Here is a 23,716-nt window from a genome sequence, read left to right on the forward strand (position 1 = left end):
ACCTGTAATCCCAGCACTTTGGGAGGCTGAGGCAGGTGGATCACGAGGTCAGGAGATCGAGACCATCCTGGCCAACATGATGAAACCCCGTTCCTACTGAAAATACAAAAATTAGCTGGGTGTGGTGGCATGTGCCTGTAATCCCAGCTACTTGGGAGGTTGAAGCAGGAGAATCGCTTGAACCAGGGAGGTGGAGATTGCAGTGAGCCGAGATTGCAACACTGCACTCCAGCCTGGCGACGGAGCGAGACTCCATCTCAAAAATAAATAAATAAAATAAAATAAAAATACAAACAAATAAGAAAACAAAGATGCATGTTTGTGAGAGAACTAGTGGGGCAAGACAAATAACAAGTATCCTTGAAGCCCAATGTCTTACATGTGTCATGAGATGTGCGCACAAGTACTAGAGGAACTCTGCCACTATGAACTGGGACAAGCTTTATCACCCTACAGGAGCTCAATTTAAAGACAGTTGAGATGGCAGCCTGAAAATGGGGAAAGGTAATGGACTCTGAAGTTAAATGAACCTGAATTTTGGCTCCATTCTTTTCTTTTCTTTTTTCTTTCTTTCTTTTTTTTTTTTCCAGTCAGGGTTTTGCTCTGTCACCCAGGCTGTAGTGCAGTGGCACGAGCATGGCTCACTGCGACCTCGACCTCCTGGGCTCAAGCAGTCCTCCTGTCTTGGCCTCCCAAAGTGCTGAGATACAAGCATGAGCCACCTCACCTGGCCCATTCTTTTTTTTTTTTTTTTTCTTTCTTTCTTTCTTTCTTTATTTTTATTGATCATTCTTGGGTGTTTCTCGCAGAGGGGGATTTGGCAGGGTCATAGGACAATAGTGGAGGGAAGGTCAGCAGATAAACAAGTGAACAAAGGTCTCTGGTTTTCCTAGGCAGTGTTTGTGTCCCTGGGTACTTGAGATTAGGGAGTGGTGATGACTCTTAACGAGCAAGCTGCCTTCAAGCATCTGTTTAACAAAGCACATCTTGCACCGCCCTTAATCCATTTAACCCTGAGTGGACACAGCACATGTTTCAGAGAGCACAGGGTTGGGGGTAAGGTCATAGATCAACAGGATCCCAAGGCAGAAGAATTTTTCTTAGTACAGAACAAAATGAAAAGTCTCCCATGTCTACTTCTTTCTACACAGACACAGCAACCATCCGATTTCTCAATCTTTTCCCCACCTTTCCCCCTTTTCTATTCCACAAAACCGCCATTGTCTTCATGGCCCGTTCTCAATGAGCTGTTGGGTACACCTCCCAGACGGGGTGGTGGCCAGGCAGAGGGGCTCCTCACTTCCCAGTAGGGGCGGCCAGGCAGAGGCGCCCCTCAACCTGGCCCATTCTTTTAACTATGTGGCCTTCGAAGGCATAATTACTCTTTCTGGGCCACAATCTCCTTACCAGTAAAATGGAGATAGCACTCATCTCATACTGCTATGAGAACTAAGTAAAACAAATAAGGTAGGTTAAGTGTCCAGCCCAGAGCTGAGCACTTAGAAGATTCTCAATAAAAAGTGGCTGCAGTTTTTGAAGATTCTGGCCTACCATGGTTGGTCTGATTCTTAGTTTAATCTGTGAATCTGTGAGTCGAGCGCCCTCTCGTGCTTTTGTGGTGAATTACACCTAACAGATCTCAGAGCTCTCTTCTTTCCCTTCCGTTCTCTCTGGAGTAGAAGCTGGGAGGTGAAAGGCTGCAGGTTCTAAGAGAAGTGTGTGTCTCCGAGGGTTACTTTGGGCCATTGTACGTGATGCTCAGGGCTTTAGGATTACTTGGGTCTATCCTGAGGCTCTGCTTGAGAGCTTGGGCATATTCAGAGAGAAAAGGCAGACCTACAGCCATGTGGAATTGAAGCAACAAACCTGCTGCTGGCAAAATGAGAAGGGAGGTCCGAGATACTTCTGGTTATCTAAACCGTTTCCGCAACTGCAATGTTTTGTTTTGTTTTGAGGGAAAGAGTTATGAACCCATAAGACCAAAGAGAAACACAAAGTGAACTTACGATTTGAGGTTAAAACAACAACAAACAACAACAACAACAACAACAACAGCAACAACAAAACTCAGTGGAAGACTGAAGTAGGGGAATCTGGGGGAAGAAAGAAGCAAAAATACCAAGATAGCTCAACAATTGGTCACATTCCAAAGGGCAAGAAATTGAGGAAACCAGGGTTCCATCTGGAATGTTGAGAAAACAGGTGCTAGAGCCCAGGAGATACCATCCTTCCGGGAGGACTTTAGAGCCCATTGTGTGGGCTCATTTGGAGCTGTAACAATAACTGGGGGTTGTTATGGCATTCACCCGGCTGCAGGGGCCAAGGTTGCTAAAACGTCCTCCTAAGCCTGGGATAGTTCCACACACAATGGAGAACTGCATCACCCTCCTTGTGAAGCTACTCCGGTAACCTAATCTTTAATTTGTCCAACTGTAAAATGGGGCTAGCCCCATTCTCACAGAATTGTTATAAAAACCGCTTTTCCACGAATGGTATTTATTGTTGTTACTGCGGTTGTTAGCTATAATTACGTACTATAGATATCTCAGGAAGCCCTTAAATTCCTCCACTGTAAGCCACGGGCAACGACAGTCATAGACTGTAGTTTCTAGGAAGACCAGCCGATTCCAAGAAGGGTGCTCGGCGGGAGAACCTAATGCCGAAAGCCTATTGGCGAAAAACTCTTCCTTCCCGGACGCTAACGTCTGGCAAACCACATTGCCCGGCAGACCCCGCAGCCTGGGGCCGGCGCTCAAGTCATGCATTCTGGGATTGGTAGTTTCCAGGCCTCAGTGTCGGCCTGTGTCGCCCAGCTCCAGGAACTCGCCTTCCCAGCCTGCCTCGCGGCCTGGGCGGGGGGGTGGGTGTTCATCTCCGCGACCAGGAAACGGGAAAGATGGCGACGGCTCCGCGACGTTGAGGCCGCGTTGGGCGGTTCAGACTCAGGGTGGTGAGTTCCGGGCGGTGGAGGCGGTTCCCACGAGCTTACAGAAAGGGCTAGAGTCAGGGCACGGCGGTGGCCCCTGCCTCCTGGACGAGGCGGGAAAGAACGCCTCAGAGAAGGGGCATGAACCCGGGAAGCTCGGGCGGGCTGGAGTGAAGGGGCGCGGGCCCCAGGGGTAGTGTTGGCTCCTCCGGGCACAGGCCACGTCCCTGCACGATATTTTCCTCCCAGGACTCTGCCTATGGGCACAGCGCCTCTGATACCCCCAGTCTGATCTTATTCTTTCATGCTTAAAGTAGCCTTTGGTGCAGCCAAACTGGAACTCTGGCTTTTCTCTCGCAGTCAGTCCATGTTTTCCCGCCTCTGCGCCGCCCGTATTATTTCTTTTGCCGGGAATGACTTCTTTTCCGCGTCCTTAATTACATATCTTAAAATTCTACTTATACTTAAAGGCTCAAGCGTCACTTCCTCTTCCAAGCCTTCCACATCACCTTTTACAAGTGAAAGGAAACGCCTTTGAACACCTGTATTACTACATCTGAGCCTTGATACTCTTCTTGGTATGTGTCTCATACCCCCTATTGTTCTTTTTTTTCTTTTGGTTTTTTTTTTTTTTTTTTTTTTTTTGAGACGGAGTCTCGCTCTGTCGCCTAGGCTGGAGTGCAATGGCACGATCTCGGCTCTCTGCAACCTCCGCCTCCCGGGTTCAAGCGATTCTCCTGTCTCAGCCTCCCGAGTAGCTGTGATTACAGGCGCACGCCGCCACGCCCGGCTAATTTTTTGTATTTTTAGTAGAGACGGGGTTTCACCGTGTTCCCCAGGCTGGTCTCGAACTCCTGAGCTCAGGCAACCCACCTGCCTCGGCCTCTTAAAGTGTTAGGATTACATGCGTGAGCCACCGCGTCCGACCTCATAACCCTGTTGTTCTAAACACTTCCTGTGAACAGAATTTATTTTTGTAACTCATATAGCACCTAGCACTGTGCCTTGCGTACAGTAGATGCTTGTTAAATACGTCATTGAATGAAAAAAAAGAATGTGCCCCTGCCCTGCAAGAACTGAGGACCTGAAGATCTGGAGGTTTGAGAGAAAGGCCGCTGGGAAGCATGGCCAGAGTCAGCCTGGTTATTTGGCCCTTGTGATAATAGAACCTGTAATAAAAGTTGCCTGTATTTACTGTCTTCTCTCATTTTTCATTCTCTTCCAAACTCATTCCACTCAGGCTTCCATTCCGGCAATGCCACTGAAACAGCTCTTGTCAAGGTCACCAATAATCTCCATTTTTTCAAATTCAGTGGTTACTTACCTGTCCCTTATTCCCTCTCCACTTCGGTGGTACTTGACACAGTTGACCCCTCCCTCCTTGAAACATATTTTTGGCTTCTTCGTTGCCATGCTTTTCTTTGTCTTTTCTCACTGGCTGCTAGTTCTTTTCAGTCTTTTTCTCTGATTCATCCCGTGGCTAACTCCTGTTAAAGTGTTCCAGAGCTCAATTCTGGAGCTTCTTCTCTATTTTTTTCTTTCACTATGCTGCCTACTTAGGTAATATCATTTAGTGTCCCATGGCTTTAAAAGCTATCTGTGTATTGGTGACTCAAGTTTTTGTCTACAGACCCTCTCCCCTAAGTTCAGATTTGCATTTCTCTTTGCCTTCTGGGAATCTCCACAGATATTCTCACACTCAACCTGGCCAAAATGAAACGTTTGATTTCCTCTTAAATCTGTTCGTTCCCTAGTCTTCTCCAGTTTGTTTGCTATGGCACCACAAACTATTAGGTTGCTGAAACTATAAATTTAGGAGCTATCTTTGTGTCTGCTCTTTCTGCTTCTTCCTTAGTAAGTCCTGTTAGCTTTGCCTCCAAAATATACTCTGACGCTGCCTACTTCTTTCCATCTCCATCGCCACGTTCCTAGAACAAGCCACTGCCATCTCTTGCCTAGAGTACCATAATAGCACTCTCAGTGGTTGTGTTTTCACTCTGTCTCTCTGCTATATATTTTCTTGCAAGTCACCAGAGAGCTTCCTGTTTAAAGCTCTTCTAAGATCCCCATTGCAGTTAAAATCCAAGTTAACTCTACTCTGACCTGTAACACATTTTCATTATCTGACTCCTGCCCAGCTCACTGAACTCATCTTGAATCAGTATTCCTCCTGCATCAGTGCTTCCCAGGGTCAAGAAGTCTTTCCACCTCAGCCTGGGCTCAGGTGATCCTCCCCAGGCAGGAGCGAAGGGGCATGGGCCCCATAGGTAGTATTGGCTCCTGGGGGCACAAGCCGTTTTCCTGGACGATATTTTCCTCCCAGGCCTCTGCCTATGAGCTCTTGAGCACTTTTGAGCTCAGGCATTCCACCCACCCTCAGCCTCCCAAAGTGCTAGGATTACAAGTGTGAACCACCACGCCTGGCTGATTTTTTTTTCTCTCGAGACAGAGGGAGTCTTGCTGTGTCACCCAGGCTGGAGTGCAGTGGCACTATCTCGGCTCACAACAACCCGCACCTCCTGGGTTCAAGCAGTTCTGCCTCAGCCTTCCGAGTATCTGGGATTACAGATGCCCGACACCACGCCTGGCTAATTTTTGTATTTTTAGTAGAGACAGGGTTTCACCCTGTTGGCCAGGCTGGTCTCGAACTGCTGACCTCATGATCTGCCTACCTCAGCCTCCCAAAGTGCTGGGATTACAGGCGTGAGCCACTGCTCCTGGCCTCTGGCTGATTTTTAACTGTTTATAAATGTAAAATTTTATTGTTCAAAATAGACGGGAAGTCTTGATATATTACCCTGGCTGGTCTCAAACTCCTGGGCTTAAGTGATCCTCCCGCCTTGGCCTCCCAAGGTGCTGGTACTACAGGCATGAGCCACCAGGCCTGGCCAAACAAATATGTTTTTAACTGACAAACGTGCAGTTGGGCTCACACCTGTAATACCAGCACTTTGGGAGGCCGAGGCAGAAGGATCCCTTGAGCCCAGGAGTTCAAGACTAGCCTGGGCAACAAATTGAGACCTTGTCTCTAATAAAAATTTTAAGAATTAGTTGGGGCCGGGCATGGTGGCTCATGCTTGTTATCCCAGCACTTTGGGCACTCAGGGCGGATCACCTGAGGTCAGGAGTTTGAGACCAGCCTGGCCAACATGGTGAAACCCCGCCTCTACTAAAAATACAAAAATTAGCCAGGCGTGGTGGCACGTGCCTGTAATCCCAACTACTCGGGAGGCTGAGGCAGGAGAATCACTTGAACCTGGGAGGTGGAGGTTGTAGTGAGCCAAGATCATGCCATTGCACTCCAGCCTGGGCGACAGAGCAAGACTCCATCTCAAAAAAAAAAAAAAAATTAGTCAGGTGTGGTGGCATGCGCCTATAGTCCCAGCTACTTGGGAGGCCGAGGCAGGAGGATCGCTTGAGCTTGGGAAGTCAAGGCTGCAGTGTGCCGTGATTGTGCCACTGCCCTCCATCTTGCGTGAGAGGGTGAGACCCTGTCTCAACAACAACAACAACAACAAAACAAACCTGGCAAACATGCTAAGCTAGTTCACATTTCTTGTATCTAACAAGGGTTTTTTACCCTGATCTTTTCATGGCCCTCTTTCCCATCATTCAAGTCTCAGCTTAAATGTCAACTAAAACTTCTTCCCTGAGCCATCTATCTCTTGTTATACCCCTACCCATCATATCACTGTTTTATTTTCTTCATTAGAATTCATTACTATTTAAAATCCTTTCCGCTACACTAGAATTTAAGCTTTATGAAGTAGGAGACTTTGTTTTCTTTTTTTTTTGTTTTTTGTTTTGTTTTGTTTTGTTTTTGAGACGGAGTCTCACTCTGTCACCCAGGCTGGAGTGCAGTGGCACGATCTCGGCTCACTGCAAGCTCTGCCTCCCGGGTTCACGCCATTCTCCTGCCTCAGCCTCCCGAGTAGGTGGGACTACAGGCGCCAGCCACCACGCCCGGCTAATTTTTTTGTATTTTTAGTGGAGACGGGGTTTCACCCTGTTAGCCAGGATGGTCTTGATCTCCTGACCTCTTGATCTGCCCGCCTCGGCCTCCCAAAGTGCTGGGATTATAGGCGTGAGCCACCGCGCCCAGCATGAGACTTTGTTTTCTTTACTGCTTTGTCTCCGTTTACCTACAACAATTTCGGGCACCTTGTAGGTGCTCGGTGAATATTTGTTGAAAGAATGAATGAAATCCAGGATGCTGTACAGAGAAAATAGCCTTCCTTTGGGATTGTTTTCTTAGGGCTGTAAGTGTTTTTTTTATTTTTTATTTTTTATTTTTTGGTGTGTGACAAGGTTTTGCCCTGTCACCCAGACTGGGGTGCAGTGGCACAATCTCGGCTTACTGCAGCCTCTGCCTCCCGGGCTCAAGCAGTCCTTCCATCTCAGCCTCCTGGGTAGCGTGTACCACCATGCGTGGCTAATTTTTTATATTTTTAGTAGAGATGGGTTTTTGCCATATTGCCCAGGTTGGTCTCGAACTCCTGGACAAGCGATCCACCCACCTCAGCCTCCCAAAGTGCTGAGATTACAGGCATGAGCCACCACACCCAGTCAAGACATAGGTATTTCTTTCTTTTTTTTTTTTTTTTTTTTGAAACGGATCACGCTCTGCTGCCAGGCTGGAGTGCAGTGGTATGATCTTGGCTCACTGCAACCTCCGCCTCCTGGGTTCAAGTGATTCTCCTGCGTCAGCCTCCTGAGTAGCTGGGACTACAGGCACGTGCCACCATGCCCGGCTAATTTTTGTATTTTTAGTAGAGATGGGGTTTCACCGTGTTGGCCAGGATGGTCTCAATCTCCTGACCTCATGATCTGCCCGCTTTGGCCTCCAAAAGTGCTAGGATTACACGGTGAGCCACCGTGCCCAGCCCAAGACATAGGTATTTCTGTGTGATAGCCATGATGTACTGATACAGAACAATCAGTCATTTCTCAGGTGATTGTGAGATAAAATGGGTTGTCCTCACCTTTTGAAAGTGCTTCTTGTTCATTTTTCTTTTCTCATCTTTATACAATCTTTCTTAAGGATATATGGCAGGGAATGGCATGAGAAAGGGGCTTGTAAGCTAAAGCTTAAGGAACCATTCGAGCTGAACCATTTGGGGATAAAATAAGTTGCGAGAAATGTATCCCAAGTCTTTGGGATGATGATGAGGTGGTTGCAGATTCAGGCTTGCTGCAGTTTTAGCTCCTGGCTGAACTAGATTTCATAGTCCAAAGAATAGTTGACAGTGTGGGAGTGGTGTTCGGTGTCTCCCAGGTAGGAGGGAGACAGAAAAAATTCCTGCTGAAACCTTTCACAAAACTGGGTTATGCAGATGACCAAGGTTGTGAAAATCTGAATAGGGAATGTCAATCAGGACTTCTGCAACCTCTAGTTTTGGGTATTTAAAATATATATCTTTGAAATAATTATAGTTTCACAGGAAGTTAAAAAATGTGTATAGAGGTCCTGTGTACCCTTCACCAAGTTCTTCCCATTGCATAATTAGAGGTACATTTCTTTTAATCTGAGTAAAAGTGTGTTTCTCCACTTAAATTCAGGTTTTCCTTGTGGTGCTAATTATAACATAATCCAGATCTCAAAGTTAAACTTTTTTCTCCATTGAGCTTTCTTTATGAGCTCAAGAAAATTTATCTCTCTCAGATGTATGAGTGCTAACTGATCCTAGTGGGTTGGCAGACCTAATAAACTTCAAAGTAAGCAATATAGGATGTTTCTAGAAATAGTTGGTACACTGTTCATACACTAACACTTCTTTTAATACTCTTTTGTAGTCTAATTACAAAAACATGGTATATTCACTGTACATATTTAGAAATGAATATATAAAAAGGAATCGACCAGGCACTGTGGCTCACGTCTGTAATCTCAGCCTTTTAGAGGCTGAGGCAGGAGGATTGCTTGAGGTCAGGAATTTAAGACCAGCCTGGGCAACATAGTGAGACCCTGTCTATAAAAAAAATAAATTAGCTAGGCAAGGCAGGAGGATGGCTTGAGCCCAGGAAGTTGAAGCTGCAGTGACCTATGATTGCACCACTGCACTCCAGCCTGGGTGACAGAGTGAGACTCTGAAAGGAATTACAGGGAGACAATATAGTAAGTAACGATGGCCTGTGGAGCCAGACTGCCTGCAACTCTGCCACTACCTGTCTGCCCTCAGACAAGTTCCTTTATGTACCTGAGCTTCAGCGTTCTCATCTGTACGGTAGACATACTAATATATCCACCTCATAGGGTTGTTTTGAGGGTAAGTGAATTATATATAAGCAATTTAGAGCAGTGCCTAGTACATTGTAAGTACTCTTCCTACTCATTACAGATGGCAGGAGAGCTGGCTGACAAAAAGGACCGTGATGCATCACCTTCCAAGGAGGAAAGGAAGCGATCGCGGACTCCTGACAGAGAGCGGGATAGAGACCGGGACCGGAAGTCTTCCCCATCTAAAGATAGAAAGCGGCATCGTTCAAGGGATAGACGTCGAGGAGGCAGCCGTTCTCGCTCTCGTTCCCGTTCCAAATCTGCAGAAAGGTAAAGTAACTTTGTATGTTATTACATGGGAAGGGAGAGTATGTTTCAGATTTCTTCCTTCTTGGTTCTTCTGATGCCTCCAGTATTAGGCATCTACTTTTTATTTTTATTTTTTGAGACAGAGTCTCGCTCTGTTACCCAGACTGGAGTGCAGTGGTGCGATCTCAGCTCACTGCAAGCTCCGCCTCGCAGGTTCACGCCATTCTCCTGCCTCTGCCTCCCGAGTGCGTAGCTGGGACTACAGGTGCCCGCCACCATGCCCGGCTAATGTTTTTGTATTTTTAGTAGAGATGAGGTTTCACCGTGTTAACCAGGATGGTCTCGATCTCCTGACGTCGTGATCTGCCTGCTTCAGCCTCCCCAAGTGCTGAGATTACAGGTGTGAGCTACCGCGCCCGGCCTTTTTTTTTTTTTTTTTAAAGATGGAGTTTCACTCTTGTTGCCCAGGCTGGAGTGCAATGGCACAATCTCGGCTCACTGCAACCTCTGCCTCCCAGGTTCAAGCAATTCTCCTGCCTCAGCCTCCCGAATAGCTGGGATTACAGGCATGTGCCACCACACCTGGCTAATTTTGTATTTTTAGTAGAGACGGGGTTTCTCCACGTTGGTCAGGCTGATCTCGATCTTCCGACCTCAGGTGATCCACCCACCTCAGCTTCCCAAAGTGCTGGGATTACGGGCGTGAGCCACCACGCCCGGCTAGGCATCTACTTTTTGTACATTAATCTACTCCTAGCCCAGTTGGACCTGCAGGTGTTTTCAGTTTTCCTCAGTGACCCAACTCTTAAAAGTTGAGAGGGGGCCGGGCGCGGTGGTTCACGCCTGTAATCCCAGCACTTTGGGAGGCCGAGGCAGGTGGATCATGAGGTCAGGAGATCGAGACCATCCTGGCTAACACAGTGATACCTGATCTCTACTAAAAATACAAAAAAAAAAAAAAGGTTGAGAGGGAACTAGTAAGGTGAAGGTCCGGGTTATCAAGGAAGGTTCATCTGTGGCCGGGCGCGGTGGCTCATACCTATAATCCCAGCACTTTGGGAGGCCGAGGTAGGTGGATTACTTGAGGTGAGGAGTTTGAGACCAGCCTGGCCAACATGGCAAAACCCTGTCTCTACTAAAAATACAAAAATTAGCCAGGCATGGTGATGCACATCTGTAATCCCAGCTACTCGGGAGGCTGAGGCATGACAATTCCTTGAACCCGGGAGGCAGAGGCTACAGTGAGCCGAGATCACACCACTGCACTCCAGCCTGGGCGAGAGAATGAGACTCCATCTCAAAAAAATAAAAAAGGAAGGTTCATCTGTTCACATAGTCCGTGACCTGTCATTGCCGTTAATATTTAACAGTACATCTCTGATCTATAAAAGCTTCTTAGAATTCCCTCGTTATTTCCGTGAGAGATACATTCTCTAATTTGTAAAACATTACTTTGGGACGAGAGTATAGGAACTTTCTCAGGGCTGCAGTGAAGCAAGATACTTTGGAAATACCAAGTGAATTCTTAAATTTGCGGTCTTCCAGAGAACGACGGCACAAAGAACGAGAACGAGATAAGGAGCGGGATCGGAATAAGAAAGACCGAGATCGAGACAAGGATGGGCACAGACGGGACAAGGACCGTAAACGATCCAGGTACATGAAGGAATGAGAGGGGGCTTTAGGGGAATGCTCCCATTTCTTCTCTGCACCTGAGTTTGCTCAGCTTCTTATGAAAGTAGATTTCTCGCCAGGCGTGGTGGCTCACGCCTGTAATCCCAGCACTTTGGGAGGCTGAGGCTGGTGGATCACGAAGTCAGGAGATCGAGACCATCCTGGCTAACATGGTGAAACCCCGTCTCTACTAAATATACAAAAAATTAGCCAGGCGTGGTGGCGGGTGCCTGTAGTCCCAGCTACTCAGGAGGCTGAGGTAGGAGAATGGCGTGAACCCGGGAGGCAGAGCCTGCAGTGAGTCGAGATCACGCCACTGCACTCCAGCCTGGGCGACAGAGCAAGACTCTGTCTCAAAAAAAAAAAAGAAAGAAAGAAAGTAGATTTCTCTTAACAGATTCTGTTGGTAGTTATTACAGAGCTCTCTTTCTTATTTATTTTTATTTATTTTTTTGAGGCAGGGTCTCACTCTTTTGCCCAGCCTGGAGTGCAGTGGTGTGATCACAACTTACTGCAGCCTTGACTCCCCCAGGCTTAGGTGATCCACCCACCTCAGCCTCCTGAGTAGCTGGACTACAGGCATCTGCCACCAGATTTTGGTTTTTTTGGGGGTTTTTTTGAGATGGAGTTTTTGTCCTGTTGCCCAGGCTGGAGTGCAATGGCACGATCTCGGCTCACTGCAACCTCTGCCTCTTGGGTTCAGGCAATTTTCCTGCCTCAGCCTCCCAAGTAGCTGGGAATACAGGCATGCGCCACCATGCCTGGCTAATTTTTGTATTTTTAGTAGAGACAGGGTTTCTCCATGTTGGCCAGGCTGGTCTCAAACTCCTGACCTCAGGTGATCCACCCACCTCGGCCTCCCAAAGTGCTGGGATTACAGGCATGAGCCACCACGCCCGGCCGCTTTTTTTTTTTTTTTTTTTTTTTTTTTTTGAGATGGAATCTCTTTTTGTCACCCAGGCTGAGTGCAGTGACATGATCTTATTGCAACCTCCCCCTCCTAGGTTCAAGCAATTCTGCTGCTTCAGCCCCCCAAGTAGCGGGGATTACAGGCGCAAGCCACCACACCTGGCTAATTTTTGTATTTTTAGTAGAGACAGCCGTTTTGCCTGTTGGCCAGGCTGGTCTCGAACTCTTGACCTTAGGTGATCCGGCCACCTCGGCCTCTCAAAGTGCTGGGATTACAGGTGTGAGCCATTGTGCCTGGCCTGTATACAGAGTTCTTATCAGGCCCTGAAAGTATAGATTAGAATTCAAGGCAGCGGACAGAATGCTCCTAACAGAAACTCAGTGGGGTTGTTTGAATTATCTTGTAGATTAAGCTTAGAGCAGGTATGGGGAAAGTATTGTTGGGATTGATAGGAATGAAAAATGATGAGGGAATATAGATAGCAGTATCTTCTTGGCTTGTCGTGGTGGCCATGTAGGCTAAATTCATTGTATATTAAAGAGTTAAGGAGGGCCAGGCGCTGTGGCTCACACCTGTAATCCTAGCACTTTGGGTGGCCGAGGTGGATGTATCACCTGAGGTCAAGAGTTCGAGACCAGCCTGGCCAACATGGTGAAACCTTGTCTCTACTAAAAATATAAAAATTAGCCAGTGGTGGCAGTACTCGCCTGTAGTCCCAGCTACTCAGGAGACTGAGGCAGGAAAATTGCTTGAACCCAGGAGGCGGAGGTTGCAGTGAGCTGAGATCACACCATTGCACTCCAGCCTGGGCGACAGAGTGAGACTGTGTCTCAAAAAAAAAAGAAAATTTTTTTTTCTCTAAACAACCACGCCTGGCTAATTTTTGTGTTTTTACTAGAGACAGGCTTTTGCCATGTTGGCCAGGCTGGTCTTGAACTCCTGACCTCAGGTAACCCACCTGTCTTAGCCTCCCAAAGTGCTGGGATTATAGGCATGAGACACCGCGCCTGGCCTAGGGGAAATATTTTTGACATCAGTAGTAAAGTCCCACTTCCCAAAAGAGATTAGTCTCAAAAGGAGATTTGGGTAGAAAGGGGCCAAGACAGGGCCATAATTAGGTTTCAGAGCTGGCAGAATGACCATGCCTGCTAAGAGAGTTTCAAGACATGATAGATGACCATGGGCCAGTCTTGTTGAGTCATGGGGAAACTTCCATTCTCTTTTCGGGGCTCAACTTGAACCTCATCCAGGCACTGAAGTAAGAGTGATGTGGACCTTGTTCCTTTTCCTCAAAGCTTATCTCCTGGTCGAGGAAAAGACTTTAAATCTCGGAAGGACAGAGACTCTAAGAAGGATGAAGAGGATGAACATGGTGATAAGAAGCCTAAGGTAAAGGAGAGGAAGGATATTTTTCATCTTCAACTCGTGCGTTGCTTTGTTGATCTTTAAAGGGAGAGAACCTTTATAGACTAAAGTTCTGTTTTATCTTCAGGCCCAGCCATTATCCCTGGAGGAGCTTCTGGCCAAGAAAAAGGCTGAGGAAGAAGCTGAGGCTAAGGTAAGTACTTGAAGGTCTTCATTCATCGGCTCAGGCTGCCATAACACAATACCACAGACTGGGTGACTTCAACGACAGAAGTTAATTTTCTCACAGTTCTGGAGGCTGGAAGTCTGAGAGCGGAGTGTCAGCAGGGTTATTTCTTCTGAGGTCTCTCTCCTTGGCTTATAAGGCTGTCGTCTTCCTCAGCTCTTCACATGGTCCTCCCTCTGTACACATGTACCCCTTGTGTTGGATTAGGGCTTACCCTAAAAGGCCCTTTTTTTTTTTTTTTTTTTTTTTGAGACAGAGTCTCACTCTGTCGCCCAGGATGGAGTACAGTGGCATGATATCGGCTCACTTCAACCTCCACCTCCCAGGCTGAAGCAGTCCTCCCACCTCAGCCTCCCAAGTATCTGGGACTACAGGTGCGTGCCACAACGTCCAGCTAATTTTTGTATTTTTTGTAGAGTCCAGATTTCACCACGTTGTCCAGGCTGGTCTCGAACCCCTGGGCTCAAGTGATCTGCCCTCCTTGGCCTCACAAAGTGCTGGGATTACAGGCATGAGCCACTGTGCCCAGCCTAATGGGCTCATTTTAACTTAATCACCTCTTTACATGTCCTGTCTCCACATATAGTCAAATTCTGAGGTACTAGGAGTTAGGGCTTCCACATAGGAATTTTGAGCTGGGTACAGTGGCTCACACCTGTAATCCCAATACTTTGGAAGGCCAAGATGGGAGGATCACTTGAGCCAGGGATTTTTAGACCAGCCTAGGCAACATGGTGAAAACCCATCTCTATAAAATTTTAAAAATTAGCCATCTGTGGTAGCATGCGCCTGTAGTCCCAGCTACTCAGGAGGCTGAGGCAAGGATATTGCTTGAGCCCAGGAGGTTGAAGCTGCAGTGAGCCATGATGACACCACTGTACTGCAGCTTGGGCAACAGAGCGAGAGTCTGTCTCAAAAAATATATATAACACATGCATTGTTTGTTTGTTTGTTTGAGATGGAGTCTCGCCCCGTTGCCCAGGCTGGAGTGCAGTGGCATGATCTCGGCTCACTGCAACCTCTGCCTCCCAGGTTCAAGCAGTTCTCCTGCCTCAGCCTCCTGAGTAGCTGGGATTACAGGCACGTGCCACCATGCCTGGCTAATTTTTTGTATTTTTTTAGTAGAGATAGGGTTTCACTGTGCTGGCCAGGCTTGTCTTGAACTCCTGACCTCGTGATCCGCCCATCTCGGCCTCCCAAAGTGCTAGGATTACAGGCACAAGCCACCGCACTCGGCCACATTTTTTTTTTTTTAAGAGATAAGGTCTTGCTCGTTTGCCCAGGCTGAAGTACAGTGGTGCAATCACGGCTCACTGTAACCTCAAACTCCTGGGCTCATATGATTTTCCTGCCTCAGCCTCCTGAGTAGCTGGGACTATATGCACATGCCATCATGTCTGGCCGAGTTTTTTTATTTTTGTAGAAACAAGGTCTGCCATGTTGCCCAGGCTGGTCTTGAACTCATGGCCTCAAGCGGTCCTCCCATCTAGGTCTCGTAAAACACTGGGATTACAGGCATGTGCCACCACGTCCAGTCTGAAAAAACATATGAATTCTGTAGGGGACATAGTTCAGTCCATAACCGAGTCCAAGGCCTATTTGTGTTTTCCTCAACAGGCTTAATGCCTGAGCAAATACTTTTGGGTTCCCTGCCATCTCCCCATCAGTGATGTGATTGTACCCTGCTCCCAGATCCTTTGTTGACAGTTCCAATCTCTTTTGTAGCCCAAGTTCCTCTCTAAAGCAGAACGAGAGGCTGAAGCTCTAAAGCGACGGCAGCAGGAGGTGGAAGAGCGGCAGAGGATGCTTGAAGAAGAGAGGAAGAAAAGGAAACAGTTCCAAGACTTGGGCAGGAAGATGTTGGGTTCGTTATTCTACCGTGTGTAGCCCCTAGATGGAAGAGGAAAGAGTGGGATGAGATACAGTGTCTCTTAGGAGAGATAGAAACCTGTTCACTCTGGAGTTTGGAAAGGGGAAGGATGGTGGGAGTTTATGAGAAAACATTTTTCTGTTAGATCTCCATTTACCCCATATCGTAAGTCTGCCCCTTTTTTTCTTCATTTGGTGTTCCTCGTCTGGATTCCCTCCATTCCCTCTCCTCTTTTCTTCCATGAGCTCTTCTGCAGCTTTGCTTTCTTTGGTCTGCAGAAGATCCTCAGGAACGGGAACGTCGGGAACGCAGGGAGAGGATGGAACGGGAGACCAATGGAAATGAGGATGAGGAAGGGCGGCAGAAGATCCGGGAAGAGAAGGATAAGAGCAAGGAACTGCATGCCATTAAGGTGCAGGCCTTGGCTCCATCTTCACTTCTCTCCCACACAAAAATGAGGTTTAGTTATTTGGCCATTGTGATCTCTGCATGTGAGAATTGGGCCTCAAAGCTCATGTGCTTTGTGTTCTGTCCCTGGGCAGGAGCGTTACCTGGGTGGCATCAAAAAGCGGCGCCGAACGAGACATCTCAATGACCGAAAATTTGTTTTTGAGTGGGATGCATCTGAGGACACATCCATTGACTACAACCCCCTGTGAGTGGCTTCAGGCCTGAATTCTAGGTCTTTTCCACTAGGCAGTCCTAGAGAGCTGATGACTACAGAGGTGGAGGAAGTAAGATAAGCTGGGATGGAAAATTGGTAGACTGGTAGTCAGCCAGCCCTCTGGTGGAAGAAAGACCCTGTCCAGGAAGAACTGTTTCATACTAGTAGTCTGCCCTTCCCTCCTACTGCCGTTAACAGCTCTTTCTTTTTTCTTTTCCTCTATCTCAATCCCAGGTACAAAGAACGGCACCAGGTGCAGTTGTTAGGGCGAGGCTTCATTGCAGGCATTGACCTCAAGCAGCAGAAACGAGAGCAGTCACGTTTCTATGGAGACCTAATGGAGAAGAGGCGAACCCTGGAAGAAAAGGAGCAGGAGGAGTGAGTGATCAAGGCTAGGGTGGCTGGACAGAGCCCAGAGGCTCTACAGAAAGGAGTTGGAGGGCACTGATTCTACTTACTCCTCACACCCTGCTCCAGGGCAAGACTCCGCAAACTTCGTAAGAAGGAAGCCAAGCAGCGCTGGGATGATCGTCATTGGTCTCAGAAAAAGTTAGATGAGATGACAGACAGGGACTGGCGGATCTTCCGTGAGGACTACAGCATCACCACCAAAGGTGGCAAGATCCCCAATCCCATCCGATCCTGGAAAGACTCTTCTCTGCCCCCACACATCTTGGAGGTCATTGATAAGTGTGGCTACAAGGTAAGGAGGGATAGATTGGCCCAAGAGATCTGACATGTTCCTACACTAGTTTGGGAATAGAGAACTTTGTTCCTTGACTATTTGGAGCCATCGCTGCTAGTGGGCACCAATGTGACCTTTTCTGTCACTTTCTGGTAGAAGCGTTGGCTTTTAGTGATTAGGTTTCTTCTTGGGGTCCCTATTTCTGTGAACTGTACTTGGCATCCTTCCATTGTGCTAGCAGATGTGCTTACTACTATCAGTGGTTGCCCAGGTGGTATAACTTTCCCTGTACCTATTACTCTTTCTTGGGGTCACTGCAGGAACCAACACCTATCCAGCGTCAGGCAATTCCCATTGGGCTACAGAATCGTGACATCATTGGTGTGGCTGAGACTGGCAGTGGCAAGACAGCAGCCTTCCTCATCCCACTGCTGGTCTGGATCACCACACTTCCCAAAATTGACAGGTGAGGTCAGCTAGCACCAGCTGGAGTGGGTTTGTCTGGGTAGGAAAGGTGAAAGTGGCAAATGAATGTTTGATTTTTGTTTTACGTCTATAATCAGAAGCTTTCCTCTTTATTCTTTGTTGGATATTGGAATAATTGGATCATGATATCGAAGAAGTATATGTTGCTGGCAAAGACCTGGAGAACTTTGCTATCCTGGAGTCTCTGATTTATTTTATTTTATTTTATTTATTTTTTTGAGGCAGAGTCTCACTCTGTCACCCAGGCTGGAGTGCAGTGGCACGATCTCGGCTCACTACAACTTTTGCCTCCCAGGTTCAGGTGATTCTCCTGCTTCATCCTCCTGAGTAGCTGGGGATTACAGGCGTGTGCCACCACATCCAGCTAATTTTTGGTTTTTTGTTTTGTTTTGTTTTTTGAGACGGAGTTTCGCTCTTGTTGCCCAGGCTGGAATGCAATGGCGCAATGTCGGCTCACTGCAACCTCCTCCTCCCAGGTTCAAGTGATTCTCCTCCCTCAGCCTCCCAAGTAGCTGGGATTATAGGTGCCCGTCACCATGCCCGGCTAATTTTTTTGTATTTTTAGTAGAGACGGGGTCTCCATGTTGGTCAGGCTGGTCTCTAACTCCTGACCTCAAGTGATCTGCCTGCCTCAGCCTCCCAAAGTGTTGGAATTACAGGTGTGAGCCAGTGTGCCCGTCCTTAATTTTTACGTTTTTAGTAGAGATGAGGTTTCACCATGTTGGCCAGGCTGGTCTCAAACTCCCGATCTCAACTGATCTGCCTGCCTTGGCCTCCCAAAGTGCTGGGATTACAGGCGCGAACCACTGCACCTGGCTGAATCTCTGATTTTTATTTAATTATTATTTATTTATTTATTTTTTGAGATGGAGTCTCGCTCTGTTGCCTAGGCTGGAGTGCAGTGGTGTGATCTTGGCTTACAGCAACCGTTGCTCCCAGGCTCAGATCCTCCTACCTCAGCCTCCCAAGTAGCTGGGATTACAGGTGTGTTCGAACATGCCCAGCTAATTTTTGTATTTTTTGTAGAAACAGGGTTTTACCATGTTGTCTAGACTGGTCTCAAACTCCTGGGCTCAAGCGATTCACCCACCTTAGCCTCCGAAAGTGCTAGGATTATAGGCTTGTGCCACCTTGCCTGGCCTCTGGACTTATTTTTTTTTTATTTTTTATTTTTGGAGACAGAGTGTCTCTGTCACCCAGGCTGGAGTGCAGTGGCGTGATCTCAGCTCACTGCAACCTCCGTCTCCTGGGTTCAAGCGATTCTCCTGCCTCAGCCTCCCGAGTAGCTGGTATTACAGGCGCCGGCCACCACGCCTGGCTAATTTTTGTATCTTTATTAGAGGCAGGGTTTCACCATGTTGGCCAGGCTGGTCTCAAACTCCTGACCTCAGGTGATCCGCCTGCCTCAGCCTCCCAAAGTGCTGGGATTACAGACATGAGCCACCGCGCCCAGCCCCGGCATCTGATTTTTAAGTGAGATCATTGCATTCTTTTCTCATCATCCTCCCCATTCCCATTGCTCCCCGTAAGAGTGACTTTGTCTTGCTCTGGCTTGTGGTTGGATAAGAACCAAAGCTCACGAAGCTGTGGGGCACCCCGTTTACCACAGGATCGAAGAGTCAGACCAAGGCCCTTATGCCATCATCCTGGCTCCCACCCGTGAGTTGGCTCAACAGATTGAGGAAGAGACCATCAAGTTTGGGAAACCGCTAGGTATCCGCACTGTGGCTGTCATTGGTGGCATCTCCAGAGAAGACCAGGGCTTCAGGCTGCGCATGGGTTGTGAGGTTTGTTTTTCTGTCTAGCAGCCAGCCTACTGTCTGGGAAGGCTATCTTGGGGCTTTGTTTCTAGTTTCTGGAATATATGTGCAGTAGTATGAAGAAAGGAGCTGGTTTATATATATGTGCTATTTATTGAGAACTTATGCACCAGGGTTTATATCACAAATAGTATATATCATATATATTAGCTCATTAATTCTCACAATAATGTATGAGAGTGGTATTTCCTTGTTATAGATCAAGCTGAGGTTCAGGTTAATAACTGCCTGAAGTCACAAACAGCTGGCAGTGGGCAGAGCTGAGATTCATATCCATAGCCTGTGCTTTTAGTTACTCTTTACTCTGCCAGACCAAATCTTTGACTTTGTGCATTGCCTTCATCTCAGGAAAGTGGAGGAGAGCTCTTTATGAGAAGTCTGCTGTAGAAATTTAGTCTTTTTACAATTTTTAAAAAAAATTTAGTCTTTATACAACCCCCTTCATAGTACCCCTTAGTCTCTCCCATCTAAGAAATTCCTTCTTCAGGATCTGAAATGATTTGCCAAAAAAAAAAAAAAGTTTCTACCGATTTTGCCTCCTCTGTCTAATCCTTGCACCTTACTCAGAGACCTCATTCATTCCTGAGAAAATCCAGGCAACAAGTGATTTCATGCCAGTTTGCAGGAGCCTTTACTGCTAAACATAACGAGAGGTTGGGGTCCAAGTTCCTCAGCATTGGAGGTCTGTCACCCAAGTGGGTGGATAGTTCACAGGAAAGAAAAGAAGGGGCACCTGCTGGGCTATAAATGATTATACTGTACTCCTCAGATTGTGATTGCTACCCCTGGGCGTTTGATTGATGTGCTGGAGAACCGCTACCTGGTGCTGAGCCGCTGTACCTATGTGGTTCTGGATGAGGCAGATAGGATGATTGACATGGGCTTTGAGCCAGATGTCCAGAAGATCCTGGAGCACATGCCTGTCAGCAACCAGAAGCCAGACACGGATGAGGCTGAGGACCCTGAGAAGATGCTGGCCAACTTTGAGTCGGGAAAACATAAGTACCGCCAAGTAAGGCTGCTTCCCTGGGCTGGGAAAAGTTGGACAGGCCAAGGCGGGTGGATCACTTGAGCTCAGGAGTTTGAGACCAGCCTGGGCAACATGGCGAAACTCCATCTCTACAAAAATTACAAAAATTAGCTGGGCATTGGTGGTGCACACCTGTGGTGCCAGCCACTCAGGAGGCTGAGGTGGGAGGACCTCTTAAGCCTGGGAGGCAGTGGTTGCAGTGAGCTGAGGTCATGCCACTACTCCATTCCATCCTGGGCAACAGAGTGAGGCCCTGTCTCAAAAAAAAAGAAAAGTTGTACAAGGTTGCCAACCTCCTGTTGGGCCTTTCTTGCCTTAGGTGGGCTCAGAGTACATGTTTCTAGAATGAAGTGTGCCTAGGTACAGTCCTCTGACAGTCCTAAGGGTGGAGCCATTTAGCTTAGCCCTGGAGAAACGATTCCAAAGACTCATGCTGCTACCGGGACCACAGGTGCTAGCAAATGCTCTCAATCCTTCCTGTCATCATAAGATGGAAAGTGCCTTGATGAACAGGTACTCGGGAAGGATGGGAATTCAGAGGACACTATTTTCTAAGGTGGTGGCTATCAAAGCCTATACTGTGGCACATTTTAGATTCTTTAGTCTGGGCTGACCTGCCTTCGGTGACAGTGGGATATATGATTATTCCTGCCTGGGTGCAGGGCTGAGCCTCCTGTTTTCGTAGACAGTCATGTTCACGGCCACCATGCCCCCAGCGGTGGAGCGTCTGGCCAGGAGCTATCTTCGGCGACCTGCTGTGGTGTACATTGGCTCCGCAGGCAAGCCCCATGAGCGTGTGGAACAGAAGGTCTTCCTCATGTCAGAGTCAGAAAAGAGGTATGAGGGCAGCTGAGCCAGGGGAAACAGGGTGGAGAATAAAATGGCTCTGAGAACTTTTTTAGTGCAGGTGCAGGACAGGGCAATTGCTCTGCTGTGTTGAAGAGCTGCTGTTTTCTTGGGCAGAATGTCATGGGCATTGAAGACCCTGAAAGTAGTGTTCATAGATGAGGGTTGGGCATTTCACTTGGAGTGGGAGGTATTATGCATCTTGTTTTTCTCCTCTTCCTTCCAGGAAAAAGCTGCTGGCAATCTTGGAGCAAGGCTTTGACCCACCCATCATCATTTTTGTCAACCAGAAGAAGGGCTGCGACGTGTTGGCCAAATCCCTGGAGAAGATGGGGGTGTGTCTGGCAGGGGAGAACAAAGTCTAGCCTCTGTGGCACTGCTTTCTGAATCTAGCAGGGCCCCCTAGGCTCTTCCTTTCGAGTCTCACCCTTTCTTTAACCTGTCCAGCAATCAACAAGTTAGGACCAGGGTGAAGGGTGGTTTGAGGGAATAAAGAGAATGGAGTCAATTGCTGGGACCCCCTGTCTGCTGCAGTAATGCCAGCCAAAGCTGCCTTGGGTCTTCATCCTGGTGAGGTGGAGCCAGGGAAAGGTTTGAGACCCATATCCTGGCAGTCTGAGGATGTAGAAAAGAGTAGGTGAAAACTGTGCTTAGGTACGTTGACAGGAGGTGATATGGTCAGAAGGGAGCTGATAATCAGTGTCCTTTACTTCTGTCACTGGTGCTTTAGGGGAAGGGTGTGTCCCTGTCACTCAGCTCTTCAACTTCCTTAAACTTCTTGATCCCTGCTTTCTACCCTGATCTTGCCCCTAATTCTCTTTGAGGACTTCTCATCTGTCTGGCTCCACCGCTCTCCCAGCTGTTTTGCCTTTGACCTTACTCTGTGTGTCCCTGCCACACCACACCTTTTTCTCTCATCCCTCTCTTCAGCTCACTTGTTCTCTCCTTCTTTCACTGCAGTCATTCTCTTGTTTCCTTTCCTTTCTCGTACTCTGCTGCTCTCTCCAACCCTCCCTTCATGTGTGTCCCATTCCTCTGAACTCCTGTGTCTCTCCTTGATTGCATTGCTCACTCTTCACTTCACCATTCTTCCAACAGTACAATGCTTGCACACTGCACGGTGGAAAAGGCCAGGAGCAGCGAGAGTTTGCGTTGTCCAACCTCAAGGCTGGGGCCAAGGATATTTTGGTGGCTACAGATGTGGCTGGTCGTGGTATTGACATCCAAGATGTGTCTATGGTTGTCAACTATGATATGGCCAAAAATATTGAAGGTAAGTTCCAGGGAAAGCAGCTTCAATCCAGGGTGAAGTCAGATTCCTTATGGTGTCCCACTGGAAGTCAGGGTGCTGTCCATGGAAGGCTGTTACTGCCTCCCTCAGCTCCAAGTCTGGGATTGCTTGCTCCCATGAGAAGCACTCCTGTCCTTTATCTTACCTGGGTTTGTTGTCCCAGCAGCTGGGATGACACTTGTGTCCTCAGGAGTGTGAAGAATGAAGCTAGGCAGCTGTGGGTCTTAGTGTGGTAGGGACCACAGTCAGTAGGAAGACAGGGGAGATGGGCACCTGGAGAGGGCACTGTGGGCGCCTCAGGTTCAGGCAGCATGTGCTGTATTCCTGCCTTTGGAGATGGGGTGGGAAGGATGCCTCTAGAAGTGGAGGCATCAGACACGGCTCCCCAGGGCATCTGGGCTATGCTGAGTGACGTTCTTCCCATTCCCCAGATTACATCCACCGCATTGGCCGCACGGGACGAGCAGGCAAGAGTGGGGTGGCCATCACCTTCCTCACAAAAGAGGACTCTGCTGTGTTCTACGAGCTGAAGCAAGCCATCCTGGAAAGCCCAGTGTCTTCCTGTCCCCCCGAACTAGCCAACCACCCAGATGCCCAGCATAAGCCAGGCACCATCCTCACCAAGAAGCGCCGGGAAGAGACCATCTTTGCCTGACACAGCACTCTTCCTGTGGGCTGAGGGCATCTCCGAAGCTGCCTGATGCCTGTTTTTCAGAACCCTCACATCCCTCTTTCCAGGTCCTCACTCTTGGGATATGGGGGCTTAGGAAAACAATCCAACTCCCTAGCCCAGACCCTCAGGTCAGGAGGCCTGCGTGTGGGGCTGCAAAAGGAGAGGACGACGCTGTCGGAGGCAGGGAGAGCAAATTACCACAGCTTCTTGGCCCAGTTCTGCCCTTCTTTGCTTTGGGATTGCACTGGGCCATCAGCTCATGCCAGGCTATGGGGGCAGCCAGTTGGCATTGCTCCCCAGACTGAACAGAAACCTGGCCGCCGGATGGGACCTCCTTTGGCACAGACTTGACTGTGTAACTGCATAAACTGCAGTAGCATCATTGCCCTAGATGCCCCAGGAGACCTGGCACCATGAGGATTACAGACAGTGGAATCTTACTGTCATCTGGACAGCTGTTTTCCTGTTTGGATGGTAAAGGAAGTTGAGAGTCTTTAGACCTGTGCACAGCCCCGCACCAAGGGGTGCTGTATGCTCTAGGCATCCCCTCCCCCAGGGGATTTTCTAAGTAGATGGGGGGACACGGTGAACTGGCTGTGTCCATCTTTGTCACTGAGTGAAACCTCTGTTTTCTATTCTCTGAGAAGATAAGTTTGTATGTTCTGAGAATAAATACATGAATATTAAGACTGTTAGATCTAGTTCTAGTTAAACTTCCCAGCTT

The 23,716-nt window shown here is 48.1% G+C and overlaps 1 protein-coding gene across 1 annotated transcript; it reads left to right on the top strand.

Moving 5' to 3' along the window:
- Window positions 1–1,800: 1,800 nt before the first annotated feature.
- DDX23 (DEAD-box helicase 23) lies at window positions 1,801–23,687 on the top strand. The gene is made up of 17 exons (XM_003825808.3): window positions 1,801–2,950; window positions 9,265–9,473; window positions 10,998–11,108; window positions 13,332–13,425; window positions 13,529–13,594; window positions 15,353–15,491; window positions 15,776–15,909; window positions 16,040–16,152; window positions 16,396–16,539; window positions 16,639–16,864; window positions 17,167–17,312; window positions 18,942–19,119; window positions 19,922–20,164; window positions 20,868–21,019; window positions 21,255–21,363; window positions 22,127–22,301; window positions 22,751–23,687. The coding sequence occupies exons 2-17, from the start codon at window positions 9,265–9,267 to the stop codon at window positions 22,972–22,974; spliced, it is 2,463 nt and encodes an 820-aa protein (XP_003825856.1). The 5' UTR covers window positions 1,801–2,950; the 3' UTR covers window positions 22,975–23,687.
- Window positions 23,688–23,716: the final 29 nt, after the last annotated feature.

This window comes from Pan paniscus, chromosome 10 (genome assembly GCF_029289425.2).
Source record: "Pan paniscus chromosome 10, NHGRI_mPanPan1-v2.0_pri, whole genome shotgun sequence".
NCBI classification, from domain to species: Eukaryota; Metazoa; Chordata; class Mammalia; order Primates; family Hominidae; genus Pan; species Pan paniscus.